The sequence below is a fragment of the Amphiura filiformis genome, chromosome 16, assembly GCF_039555335.1.
Source record: "Amphiura filiformis chromosome 16, Afil_fr2py, whole genome shotgun sequence".
Lineage (NCBI taxonomy): Eukaryota > Metazoa > Echinodermata > Ophiuroidea > Amphilepidida > Amphiuridae > Amphiura > Amphiura filiformis.
Genome location: NC_092643.1, coordinates 61,771,818 through 61,786,507, shown reverse-complemented (window position 1 = coordinate 61,786,507; position 14,690 = coordinate 61,771,818). Strand labels below are relative to the sequence as shown.

Genomic DNA, 14,690 nt, shown 5'->3' with positions numbered 1-14,690 from the left:
CAAAATCACTTATTACAACGTTACTCTACCCGAGTAATGACACCCAAACTGTTTCTCTGTACGTAAATATATGGCATTGTTATGAACATATTACCATTGATCTATGATCTTTTGGAACCATGAAAAATGCGATGTTACAACATGACCCTGTTACAACCAGTCTCGGCCTCCCCTATCCATAATTCCCAAAATTCCCGCGGCGAAATTGTCTAATGCAATGACGTTATGGTTATTTGTGCTCAGTTGTTGTCAGCCTTAATATTCATTGTATTACTGGGACGTCATTGCACTGGACAATTTCGGCGCCCGGGTATTTTGAATACCGCGTGTTGAGAGACGGCTGTATTAATTCGGGGTTTTTTTTACGTCATTCGTGCTTGATAATTAATCTAACATAAATTATAAGGCATAATGTTGTGATTGCCGGAGACATCCTTTTAGGTTAGCAATTATTTTAAACTGTTGCGATTTGGTAGTTCACAGCATCTTGCGAATGGTAGTGAGCTTTGGCAAACATCACATTGATCATTTCATAGCGAGTGTGTAGGAGAATTCAAATATCACAGATAATTGTAGGTCCTGCAGTTCTTGAGTTGTAAAGAGGGCTGAAACAACAACACTTTTGTAAAACGTTACAGAAACAAATCAAGCAAGTTTTCAAAATACAGTACATGATTTGAAGAATGAACTTGTGCAAAACATCAAAGGGTTATTTTTCATTAATATATTGATTTAGATAATGGCTGCTTCGACTAACAATGCCTCGTCTACCCTTAAACCGGTAAACAAATTACACAGAAAACTAGTCCATGTTAAGGACAAGCCTCCGAGAGACAAAAACTCCAACCTTGCGGGGACCTGGATTGCACAGAGGCATACGTAGGTGAAACAAAACAGTCTCTCAAAGCCAGGCTTGGACAGCATAGGCAACTGGATTCCGAGGCGAGGTGGTTTGAACGGGAAGTTCGAGAAGCTATTTCGGAACGAGTAGAGAAGCCCATCCCTCAACAAACGAGGGACCTGAGATTTCAGCTTTTACATGCATGGGATTCATCAATAATCAATATTCCTTGTCGGCTGAGACGTGACCAGTCTCCGATTACGATCAATACATTATTTAACACCCAGCAATTGATGTTTAAACCAATAATTCATACAATAACAGTGAAAAATGCCTTCAATTGGCCTGTCATTTCGCAATTTTTCGGCTTTTCAAACTAAAATTTAACACAATAATAGTGCAAAAATAGTCCACCAAATGGCTTCAATTAGGTTTTCATTTTGCAAAGTTTCTCACTTGGGGTGGGGGGCACATCCCCCTGCGTGCGCAACTTTATGGGTACTACTACTAGTAATAATTTATACAATAAAAGTCAAAACTTGTCCACGAAAAGCTTTAATTGGGCCGTCTTTTCGCAAATTTTAGGCTTTTTCAAACTAACATTTTACATAATAATAGTGACAAAATGGTCCACCAAATGGCTTCAATTGGGTCTTCATTTTCCAAAAGCTTCTAACTTCTCATGGGGGCACAGACACCCCATCAGACACACCCCTGCGTCGTGTAAGCGCTCCGGGATGGCCGCTTCGCGGCTATTTCGTAGAATTTTTTTCTACAGTTCCCCCCCGACTGCTCTAGATCCGCCATTGCCCGGAGGCGTTATATGCACTTTATCTCATCAAACGGAATATCTTGGGATGAATTTAATAGGGATACAGAATCCATCCTTAAATCCGTACTAACACTTAGATAAAGTTGCCCCTCCAGTCTACAGCTAAGTTGACCGTGGCTATATCTATATTTGGATATTTTACTAGGCTACAGATACAATGGAAAAGTTTACTAGACTAGAGCTATGCTGAGAAAGTTTACTAGGCTACAGCATTGTACTCTTCAAACTTAGTTTCACAGGCCTGAAAGGACAAAAAAAATCAATTAGGCCTAATTAATGTCATCATGACATCACATCGCTAATTTGGCGGCCATTTTTGTTTCAATCTTGAATTGGAAAGTGATACAAATAAAACAAATTGTGTTCAAATTTATTTTAATATTAACATTCATTCCATTGATTATATCATTTTCATGTTACTCTATTGCAATACTGTCGGTCATTTTGGATGCCATCTTGAATTCAAATATGCGAAGGAAACGAAATTGAAATTTAGAAACATTAATTGCATTGATATTTTATTTCACGGCAGTGAAATGATGCCACTTTCCCCCACATCTCATATGCACAGTTTATCCCTTACATATCCTGTGTCATGAATAGGTATTGTAGCCCACCAGCCTTGTGGTTATTAGTCTAGGAAATAATTCCTAATATCTCATACCCTAGTTTGTATGCCTTTATCTAATCTTGCCACACATGACAACTTACTAATTTGCCCTAACCCGGAAAAGAGTCTGTCCAGGAGTAGGAATTTTTAGCCTTTTTTTAGAAACATGTTTGTAATTGGCTTATAGCCATCACATGCTGACAATACACATAACTGATTGGTTAATCAAAACTAGCAGGTTCATAGCCAGGCCTGATTAAAAAGTAAACATCATTCTGTATAGAAAACTGTGCAGCAAGCGATTTACTTCAGAAAATTACTACATTGCACAAAACTTAGTCCATTTATCTATACTCTATAGTTAATTGAATGTTAGCTAATGTTTATTGACTCTTGTAATAACCCATGTGTAGGCCTATAAACCTGTATAATATTGGTGTTCAAACATATCCCTACCCTGACAAAAGCTAACAAGAGCAAGCTGTGTAATTATTTTGTTTACTTGTGATAAGATACAATTTTCTTCGTAGTTATAGCAAAAGTTGTTTCCTAGTAGGTGACTTAATAAAATTCCTTTAAAAAGGAATGGGCGCCCAATGTGAGCTTGGTCGTGATGTGGTAAATTTCATGGTGTTTAGATTTGGTATTAGCCTATCTCTTGCAAACCCGGTGACACCTCATTATATAGAAATCAGACCTGACGATAGGTTGTAAGAGGGGATAGCCTTTTCCAGGCACGAATTGGGCCATATATAAAGAAAGTTTTGCTACTTTGCAACGCAATAAAAGCCTAAATGCAAAACGAGACCCTGTAGGTGGCTACCGAGGTGGCTTAAAAAACTAAATGCAAAATGAGGTTTTTGAAAAATATTGTTTTCCAGAGTCAAGACGCAGGTATCATTATTAAGGGTCTTTTTATCTTTTCAGTTTCCGTAAGTCTATTGTTCAGATACGAAAACGCAAGTGATTCAGTAAGTTTACTGTAATCTGACTTCATTGTTAACTTTGAAGTACCAATCAGCTTATTTCAATAGAGCAGATGCCTATGTCAATAAAAGCGGGAGAGACAACACCGCTGTTTTTAATGGCCTAGCGCCCTCTCGTCTTTGATGCATGCCAATCCGAATGACAAAAGTCCACTTTTTTCTGTAAAAACGTTGAAAATAAGCTCTAAAATCACAAAAGGCCCGCTTATGAGCATATCGCACCCCAATGCACTTGTGCAGGGCCACAGTGTCGCCCTTCCCTCGTATCAATGTCTATCTCCCTATTTTGCTTCCTCCTGCCCCCCCCCCATGATCAGTCTCCCCACTCCCTCCCCGTCCCCCGGTCCCTACTCTCTCCTCTCGAGTTCTTCTCTTTCTAGTCTTTCCGTCTCTCCCTCTCCTCTCTTTCTTCCTCACCCCCTCCCACTCTCGCTTGTTCAGTCTCAACTTAAGTATCTCCCTCCCTCCCCCCCCTCGCGAAATTTATCAGTATGATCCATGACTAAAAATAAGCTCTACAAAAATAAACATTTAAAATAAACCCGAGTCTTGCATATAGGCCCAACCAATTATCAGATTAGCTTGCCATGAATAGAATACATTATCTTTGCTCCAATGCAAATTCTTTTGTATTGCATTTCAATATAAAACATGATTACCAAATCACCACTTGTACGCGCCTCATTGGGAGATTTTAGACGCTCGTTTCATCGCCAATATGAAAGACTTTTGCTTATAACTTGGCAACATGGTTAGTATATATTTCAATGCAAGACTTTTTTACGAGCCACTTACGTCTAGGCGTAAGTGCATATACACCAAACACAAGTCAATTGAAGCCGTACAATTTACCGCGAATTTAGGACCGTAAAATTTAGACTCTTCTTTTGTCTAGATTGGCACCCAACCGCACATCTCAAGGTTTTATGTAAAAAATCAATATAACTTACCAAAACGAAAACTGAAATTCACGAGCTTCAAATTTTCAGTAACTAACAAAAGGCTAGAATAACAGATTGGTCATACCTGGGATACTACCACTTCAGAATAACAATGACTTACAAAAACTATTACGGATACGGAAACAGAAACTGAAAAGATAAAACGACGGTAAGCCTCATATCACTTATTTATTGTCGAATAAGTGCAGAGTAGGTTAGATATGAATATTGAATGTTAGACCAACCAAAGTAGCTCAAAGTACATGTACTATACACCTGATCCGTGAACTTGTCTTTTTTAAAGACAAATTCTTGTCATAGATGTTGCTATAGATTAGGCAAAAAAAAAAAAAAAGTGTTTGTTTGCCCAGACACGACCGACCCAAAAATTCAAAAAACATCATACACTTTTTTTTTTTTTTTTTTTTTTACAATGATATAAAAATAAAGAAAATGATGTTTTTTCCCCATAAAAATGCCAAATGACACTTAATAATGACATTTAAGTTAATATTCCTGGCAATCACAGCATTCATTTTTCCCATTTCGCCCTCCCCAACCATGCCAACAATATTTTACCATCAATCAACATCAATATAGAGAACCAAGCACGACAAGTACATGTACAGGTATGGTCTGGGATTTTGTACTCCAGCCCGATTTTGTTACCAAAGAGGTTAAACTTTATATGGTAAGGTTGAAATACATTCATAGCAGCCAATCAGAAAAGCGGTTAGAAAAGTATGCGGAGTACATTGATTGAATATAATGTGCAATCCGCGTACTACGCGCAGTGCGTTTGCACGCTTTTTGGGCGGGTTGATGCATTTATATATTTGGTCCTATTTTCCAACATTTTTGGTGATAGTTTTGTTATAAAAACATCAAAAATCACATGTTTTTTCTTCTTGTGTAGGAAATACTATTCAAATAGGTTAATGAACATGTATTTAATACTTGTTGCTTGAGAAATTAGACTAAATAATGCACTTGCGCTATGCATCAACATCAGTGCGCATGCATTATTTTGTCTAATTTCTCTCCCAACAAGTAATACACGTTCATTAACCTATAATTAAAGTTTGACACAAGTACAAAATGTAAGGCTGAATGTCGTATATTTTCTCTTACACCACTTGCTGCAACACATGTACACATCTAAAAAAAAAAAAAAAAAAAAAAAGGAAATCGACCTACCGACCCACTCCTTTCTACCCCATGTCTGGGCCTTATAATAGAGCTAATCTCATCAGGCTCTAAAATAGGTGGCGCTATAATGCAATCGCGAACGGCAGGGATACAGGTTGTCGATACTAGTAAAGGATCACAGGCTGCAAGCTCTAGATATCAACAATTTGGAGCCTCCGTCGTGGACTTTGAAGGATAACAAGGGGAAAATTTACCTTGATATCTGTTGGGTTAAGCTTAAATCTCCCGCCACGACAGCTGTGTCAAGCACACGAATCGATACATGTGACCAAGTGAAGCGTGGTAGAGACATTTTGGATAAACGGGGCGTGGAATGTCCACCTCACTGCAACAAAAAGACTTCTACCGCTCCTCTGGATTCCCGCATTGTGCCACCAAGAAGAAGAAAGAAGAAATCCCCCTCTACACAGAAAAGAGATAGGCAGAGACTTGAAAAGTGGTTAGACTCAAAACGGGAAAAAAGATTGGTACCCATCTTGAAACCTAACGCTGTTATGCCAGTTAAAGATATTTCTATCACTTCACCTGATAAACATCTTGAACAATCTCTTGCTGATGTGCCTCTTGCATGTAACCTTGGTGACCAGGCTGCCGCAGCTCCAGGCCCCTTTCCTGTGAAACCCCCTAGTGACTCACATGACGCCCAGTGTCATGTCCGTACAGACTCATCCCAGGTAGAACAAACCCAGGAAGTGAGTGTTGACACGGAACCCATTTCAGATGAGGAGCTGGATCTAGACCAATGCGCTAACACAGTTTGCATGATTCCAGGATATTTGGCTCCTGGAGGTCTCAAGAAATGCACCCGTTGCTATATGGCATCCTATTGCAGCAGGAACTGTCAAGCTCAGCATTGGAAATTACACAAACTTGACTGTTACAAACCATGAAATAATATTTTCATGGAGAAACTTCTGCACTGTATATCTTCTGCACCTAGTAATTGACTTTTGTGTTGTTTGTGACCAGTGGATTTAAATCCTGGACCGACTGTAAAATTAGTAAAAAGGATCCCGGATCTATCCGTTGTTTGATCCTGTAGTTTGTTGCGTAGCTAGTGTTTGACCAGTTGATTTGAATCCTGGATTAAACCGTGTAGAACTTGTGAAAAGGATCCTGGACATCCATTGTTTGATCCTGTAGTTTAACGCCGTGTTTTGGACGTGCGATGCGTTTGCCCCGGAGTGACGAACAGTTCTTTTCCGCAGTGCACCCGTCTCCACCGACCACACTGGCTTATGTTGTGAAAAACTTTTGACTTTGTAGTTTAGTTGATTGTAAATTGTGTATTTTTTTGGTGTTAATTGTACTTTTGTGAACCTTATCATTACCCTGTTTATCAGGGGTGCGCCTACTGTAAGGCGGGATTTACGAACTACTACTACTACTACTACTACTGCTGCAAGATCAATTCATGAATTCGTCAAGATTTTATAAGTACGTTTATGAATATGAGGGGTAGGCCACAAAATAGGATAGAAGAATTAGATAACTTGTTCCTCGACTAAATGTTTCAGGAGAATCAAATCAGAGATGTTCTGCCTGTGTGTAGTATAAATGACCACCCCGTCAGTGACATGCCATGGTGAGTGAACTACTTTGCAATTAACTGCCACGTCCAACTCATCTCTGTCTTTGACTTTGTGATTGTCTGACTTTGTTTCATCAGCACAGGCTTTGACCTTGACTTTGAAGAAGTACTGTCCAACGTTCCCTGCGGGAATCAAGCGGACAGGACTGTTACCATACTGACATTTCTTTTAACGTAAACGTAAACGTATGCTCCTCAATAACCTGTCGTGTATATGTAGCACAAATTACATGGATCGAATCCATGGGTTCCTACAGGGCCGATCTGAGGGCTGATGACACACATTCGATGGGTGTAAGCACAAATTCACTTACAAATTATGTGTCCCTGTGCTAGCTGTAGGTATGCCAGGCAAACCTTACTTAACACATTTGCTAACTAGTCAGCCAAATTCGCCTAGAACACAATACATATTTTCATAGAAATATAAAAGAACTGACCGGTCAAGGAAACCTACATAAGTATGTTGTCTACTTCACTTAACCCAAATATTTTTTATGGTGATAAGTCACTCGCACATGGAATTTTAGAGGGATTTTGATAGCATTTCCATTAAAAAAGCTGCTATCAACATGAGACCAAGATCTAGAAACACCACCGAAATGCTTTTTTGGGGAATTTTGCTAGCTGAATCTTTTTGATGAAAGGTTGTGTGTCATATGGTGGGGCACATTTGCGTTGTAACTAGTAGGCCTACTGATTTTGATCATTTGTCCTCATTTTCTCTTAAATTGATACATGTATGTCTAAAACTAGACATCTATAGCCACCAACAAAACTATACATTTTTGGAAAGCTTATATTCCAAGGAATCCAACAAAACAATGCAAAATTGATGTTGGTATACAGGGTGTGTAAGAAAATATATAGGGTGATATCATGAAAAAAAAAAAATTTACTAGAAAATTGATAATTTATTGCATTTGCTACTGATATGGAATACTTCTAATGTAATCTAATTTTGTGGCAGGCAACACTATGAGCTTCAATAAAATGTATACTTTTACTATGTTATGATTGACCAAAGTGGTGATACAGGGTGTGAAAATGTACGTAACTTTACGCACCAAATGTTGATTACATTTTTGAAAATATTTTCTTTAGAGTGTATCCTACATTTATTTTAACTGCATATTTGGATTCCTGGGGTAAAATGCATTCCAAAAATGCCTATCTTAGGGTGTATAATTCTCAAGATACAACAATTTAAAGCCAAAATGCATGTTGTGACTGAAAATCTTGGCATTTGTGTGTAGTGAATACTACTGAATAGGGAAAAATTGTGGGTCTTGCAGTTCTCAGTAATTACTTGTACATATACATGAAATACATGTAGATCAAACTAATAGTTGAATATGAATAATTAATGAACAAGCTTTGATTTGAGATACAATTTGCATGTATAGAACAGAATTTGGCAATGATAAAATTTAAAATTCAAAAAGATATCTTTTTCACTAATTAAACAAATGATCATTTCAAATTGTGAAATTCTGTACCAACAAGTTAAATCTGAAAGAGGAGAGAAAAATGTAACGCCTCCCACTATTTTGGGGTCCCCGTCCCACCATATGACCCATGACCGAAAGTCAATCTTTGACAAGATGTAACTTTGCTACGGAAAGTGCTATGAAAAAAAGGTTTTCAGTTTTGTCTTTCTTTACTCAAGGGCTTTAATTTGATATATAAAATGATGCAGATTGATGGCAAATTTTAATTCACCTTGCATACCTACTAGCTGTGTATCCTTTCATGCCTTTCCTACATTTTAACTTGCATTGTAAACGTCATCAGCTAGCAGCTGATTCCATTTGTTTTGAAAATCCTTGCAAATTAGATATTTTGAAAAGAAAGACAGCCCTTTATGAAGTCTACGGCACTAGCAAAATTGTGATTTTCACACAGATGGGTTAAAGTAGTCTTTCCGTAGCCAGTTTGGTTCCGCTCCCTCCACACAAACAGGCGGACGGAGCGGAACCAAACTGGCGGTCATGTGACCTAGCCGCTGCCTCAATTAAATCATGGAAAATGCTCAAAGCAGCCTCTTGTTTTATTGGATTTTTCAATGAAAATGATCTTAATTTAGAAAACTGAAGCAGCATATGTGTATAGGGAGACTGGGGTAATTGTGGCCCCCTTTTTGCATTTTGACCATATAATTCTTAAAGTAAAATTTCTGTATGAGTGATATTTTTTGTGATAAATATAATTTTAAAATATAGGATTATAATTTGCATAATAATTAACATTATGTTAATCAAGGGCTTCAATCTGAAGTCGAAGGTGGGGTTAGTATCTGGGGATACAATATTTGCGAAATATGATCTGGAAGTGGGTACCTCGTCTGAGGGGAATGTGCCCCCCCCCCCCCTCTTTGTTGTTGGAAAATTTTACAATTTTCGCCAAATGAAGGTATATAGACACTTTTGACACTTATTAATGTGTAAATTTTAGGTGGAAAAATGGGGGGGGGATAAAAATTGGCCAGGGAGCTTTATTCCAGCCTGATTTTGGTGGGATATAAGCACACATAGTGCCAGAAAAATTTTCAGTTTCATACTATTTGAAGTGAAAGTTGACACATGTTTGGGTTCATTTCCCGTGAAGCGCGCAAAAATTTGGCACTTTTACACTTTTTACATAATTTAACACTATTTCAGCCAAAAACAAGGTATTGCCTGTATTTTTACAGTAAATCTACTTAGACCAGGAAAGTATTTGCCGAAATGTGGGGGGGGGGGGGGGCATTTGGTATTGTGTCCCCCATCTCAAAATGTGGGGGGGTGTGTCCCTCCGGGATTGATGTTCATGATGTTAGTTAGTGTTAGGGACCACAATTACCCCTTGCATTGGGGTACTTGTGGCCCCCGAACAAAATAAAGAATTTAAAGGTTATTGTGAATCCAATTCTTCTTGATAACAATTTACATGTATAACATGTTTTATTGTCATTGCAATAATTTCAAGCCATTTGATCTGGTTAATTTGTCAGAAACAGGCATTTTAAGGCATTTTGTACAAAACTTGTTAAAATTGTGTAAATTTGTTGCTGCTTTCAGCTGCAAAGCAAAAACAGACTTTATTTTGAAGTTACATAGGCATAAAATTACGACTTACACTTAATTATTATGGAATAATTTTTTATTCCCTCAAAAGGGATAGAACTAATACTTTTGACCCATATTGTAATTTATACATAAGGCGCATGTATTTGCGAAAAACAAGAATTTTGAATTTGTTAACTCAAGTTTAAATGTTGTTACACCCTGCGGTCAGTTTTCATACAGTACAAAGTCACCTTGACCAAAGCTTAGTACATGTATAAAGACACCCTGATAAAGACAAAGGGGCCACATTTACCCCAGGGCCACAATTACCCCAGTCTCCCCTTCTCATATATTATGACATATTGTATTGAATCAGTGGATACATTCTGCGGGAAAGTTTCCTCAGTCCATTGAATTTGATTGGAACGGCACTCGCTATCGGGGAAATGTACTTAACCATACCCCACCGTAGCACGATAGACACCCATATGACAAATCACGCGAAGGTGGGGTACTTGTTCCTCACTAGGATTCAAGTATAAATGGGATAAAGAAGCGACTGAAATCACGTGCCGATTTGGGATATGTCCTGGTTTAGACAATAGGCAGCCATTTTGCTTCCTAAATGATGTTATTCTTGATCAAAAAGTCTATCCTCAATCCAGGACACTGATAACCGACAATGGATATGAGAATGTGATCTCTAAACGTGTCAAAATCAGTGAAGCATGACACTATGTAAAGCAATGGAAATTCAAAAGTAAACAATGCCACTTACAACGGGTATAGCGCCCGAAAAAATGCTCATAAGACATGTCGGAGAATTGTTAGCATGGTTGAATAACCTCATAAAAATTAGCAAACTTTGCTCTGAAGATACAGGTAAGTCATCAAAATAAATTTATGTTTTAATAGGTTTGAAAATTGGCGACGATTGAATGACTGAGGTAGTTAATTATAGTTCCACACTCTAGTCTAACTATTGTGTCATCGTGGATAGTAGATAGATTTATCGATCAATGTTATTCATGTATCGTAATACTTTTACAACACAGGTTATTCTGCAGTAAAATGATCAATGGAATATGACTGTGATTGTTGTTGAGGTATTTAATATTATATGCTTGATAAAATTAGACCATCAATATGAATTCAGTCACTCCATAATCAAACTTCTTACCAACTCTAAATTATTTCCTAGCACTGTACCACACACTGACTGCATGACATCACATGCACAGAAACCCCCCAAATTACAAAAATTTCCAACCCTTTTGTGTAAATTGGTGCAAAATTTGTTGATTCCCCCCATAAATTCACTTACCCCTGTCCCCCCTGAAAAGAGTGATGTAGAACATCTGCATAAGAGATAAAGTGTCTTAATTGTTGTTTACTTTTGTGAATCAAATGCTGACAATATTAAAATGTGTGCACCGTCAGGTCTGGTCTACTAGAACTACCTAGAAAAGTTTGGGGTGTTTTTTTTGCCGCCAAAAGAAGTCATCGTCTGCCATTACTATTTGAGAACTGCATCGCGAAGAAGATTCCTTTTCTTTGATAAAGGCACCAGCCGAAATATCCATATTCTGCGACAGAACTCACCCCCTGGAGATGATGTGTTTTGCTACACTCCATGACTCGCCTGATGGAAGTAGGCTTGGCGCCGAGTGGTTGCCACAACTTCCTAGCTGCTACTGTTTGTGATGATTGGCGTTTGTAGACCTTGTACCTGTCAATTATTTTAACATATACAAGAACTCTATAATAGCATTGTAGATGCTGCTTCACAGACGGATTAAGTGTTATGAGTTGAACTCTGAAACGTAAACATAATAGGCCATTCAGGAAGCAAACAATTACTCTCTCTAGTGAAGCAAACAATTACTCTCTTTTCATGAATTCAGGAAGCAAACAATTACTCTCTCTAATGACAGTGCTCCTAGAATGAAAAGAGCCACACAAAAATACTTAGATGATAAAACAAAATGCAAATGGAAAAAGGAATGAAAAATTCCCCTTTCAACATGTTCAAACAAAGGAAACAAAGTAGAATCAGATGTCACTAAATTTTGCAATTTGACCTCGAATTGAATATAGAATGTGGTTAAATTTGACTCAGAAAATCATAGTGAGATCATATTTTACTAGCCATTCTAGTCAAATCGACTACACTAGACCGTTCTAAGAGTTCACAGGCCAGTAATTTGGTAGTATTCGCCCTTTGTGCAAAATAAAACTTACTGATAAATAACATTTTGTTAGTGGGAGGCCTATGTAAGCTTCCGAACCAATACTACTCCATTTCCAATTTCATATTGATTTGTTGTTTTTACAGAATCATGAAGAATCTATCAGCTAGTTCGGCCGATCTTCTACCATTTCATACATGCAAGTATTGCAGACAAAGATTTTATTATGATACTAGTCGATATCTGATTCATTTAAGGCGCCATGAAAAGTGGATACATATATATCCATATAAGAATGGCTCCTTCCAACATGCAGTCATAAAATGGATGACTTATGAAAAAGTCAAGAATTTGCGCAATTCTACAGAGAAGGCAGTGCCTGTTATCAAACCTGGACAAAGTAACACCGATCAAAATGTAAAACCTGTAAACTATCCGTGCCAATTTTGCCCAAGGATTTATGTAACAGCGGATCTGAAAGTTACACATGAAAAATCGCACTACGATAAACAATGCAGATACTGTGGCAAGAGATTTAGGTGTCGACGTGACAGGATTGTCCATGAAAGAATCCATACAAAAGAGAGGCCTTATCAGTGCAAATATTGCGACAAGAGCTTCTCAATGGGAAGTACCATGACGTCACATGAAAGGATTCACACCAATGAGAAACCTTATCAATGTATGTACTGTGGCAAGTGTTTTAGTGAAAATCATGCTAGAAGATGTCATGAAAGGGTTCACACTAAAGAGAAACCATTCCAGTGTAAATATTGCAAAAAGAGTTTCACAACAGCAAGCACCAAGATTGTACATGAAAGGATTCATACCAAAGAGAAACCTTACCAATGTAAATATTGTGGCAAGTGTTTCACAACAGGAGGTAGCAAAACGCAACATGAAAGGATGCACACGAAAGAGGAACCTTTTCAATGTAGATGTTGTGGCAAGAGTTTTAAGTATGGACGTAGTAGACATAAACATGAAAAGAGTCATAACAAAGAGAAACCTTCCGAGAAGAAACCTGCTAGAAGTGTCACTGTCAAGACGGGAGAAGAAAAACATTTTTTATGTACTTACTGCGGCAAGAGATTTTTACATCAAAGTAAGATGACTGAGCATGAACGTATTCATACCAAAGAGAAACCTTACCAATGTAAACATTGCAGCAAGAGTTTTACGACAAATGGGAATAGGAACGAACATGAAAGGCGTCACACGAAACCATACAAATGTAGATACTGTAGCAAGGGTTTCTCGTATGTTGGTGGTAGAAAAAACCATGAAAAGAAGATTCACATCAACAGTTCCTCAAAAGCAAATAACAAGAAAAAGGAAAACATAAAACAAATCACAAAATACATATAGAAACGTAATCCACAATCCACAAGTCACATCAATGAGCAGCCTTATCGATGTAAATTATTGCGACAGGAGTTTGTCAACAGCAGGTAGCAGGATGACAAAGATGGAACAATAAAAAAAGACTTTATCAATGTAGATACTGCATAAATGTTCGCAGTGTTTTAAAAGAACAATACGGAAGACAAACCATCCAGTTTAAATGTAGAAAAACTATGTAAAACCAATTTAGTCTCGTTGGTTTTGATTCAAATCCTGGTTAAGATTGATTTTGTTCCTTTCTCCAAAGTGGAGAAAATAATAATTGCGATCTTATCTTATATTAATGTCAACTAGTATTTCGTACCAGGTTCCTATATAGCGTCAGGATGAGTCTGGTGGACATAGCATGAAAAAGGGAGTTTCAATGTGACAATTCAGTAATGATCGGTGTGTCAACTCAATCAAAACATTATTAAATCCTTGAGATGAGGAAAATTACTTTACCAAATTACTTTGCTAGGATTAGTGTTTTTGTTTATTCGCTTGAAAGAATGGTTTTCCAATTATGATAAACATTCGCTCGTATCTTCTAAGTTTGGTATCAAAAAAATTGCCCAAGTGTCTTCTTTCCAAATATGTTTTCAAATTTTCTGCATGCTATTTATTTTTAAAGATACTACGGTTCAAAAAGGTATCGAGACTTTTGGGACACCCTGAACGTAATTTTGCATATTATGCAATTTACATATGTTATGGGCACTTTTAAATATTACATGATTTACTGAGAAACGCTGTGCAGTTCGTGTTACGAATAAGGGGCTGTGCAACTTATAATCATCCCCAAGCAATTTTGGCAAGACAAAAGGGGGCAATCAATATTTGGCTGGGCGAGAGATTTTTGGCTCATATTCATGGGATAGTTTTTAAATAAAACACTCTAAAAATAGTACAGAGTTTTTCTAATATGAAACATTTTCCTGCTCGCTACGCTCGCATTATATTTTAAATCATTAAGGCTTGCAAATTGGTTCCAAAAAAATTGACATGTGCAGGGGGTGTGGCGAGAAGTCCATTCTTGATCAATTTGAGATAATTTCATA

General features: G+C 37.5%; 1 protein-coding gene across 1 annotated transcript; it reads left to right on the top strand.

Annotated features, from left to right (window-relative positions):
* The first annotated feature begins 6,883 nt into the window (after window positions 1–6,883).
* On the top strand, window positions 6,884–13,624 carry LOC140136651 (uncharacterized). Its single transcript, XM_072158326.1, has 2 exons — window positions 6,884–7,004; window positions 12,393–13,624. Exon 2 carries the CDS (start codon window positions 12,397–12,399, stop codon window positions 13,612–13,614), a length of 1,218 nt encoding a protein of 405 aa, XP_072014427.1. The 5' UTR covers window positions 6,884–7,004; window positions 12,393–12,396; the 3' UTR covers window positions 13,615–13,624.
* The last annotated feature ends 1,066 nt before the right edge of the window (window positions 13,625–14,690 follow it).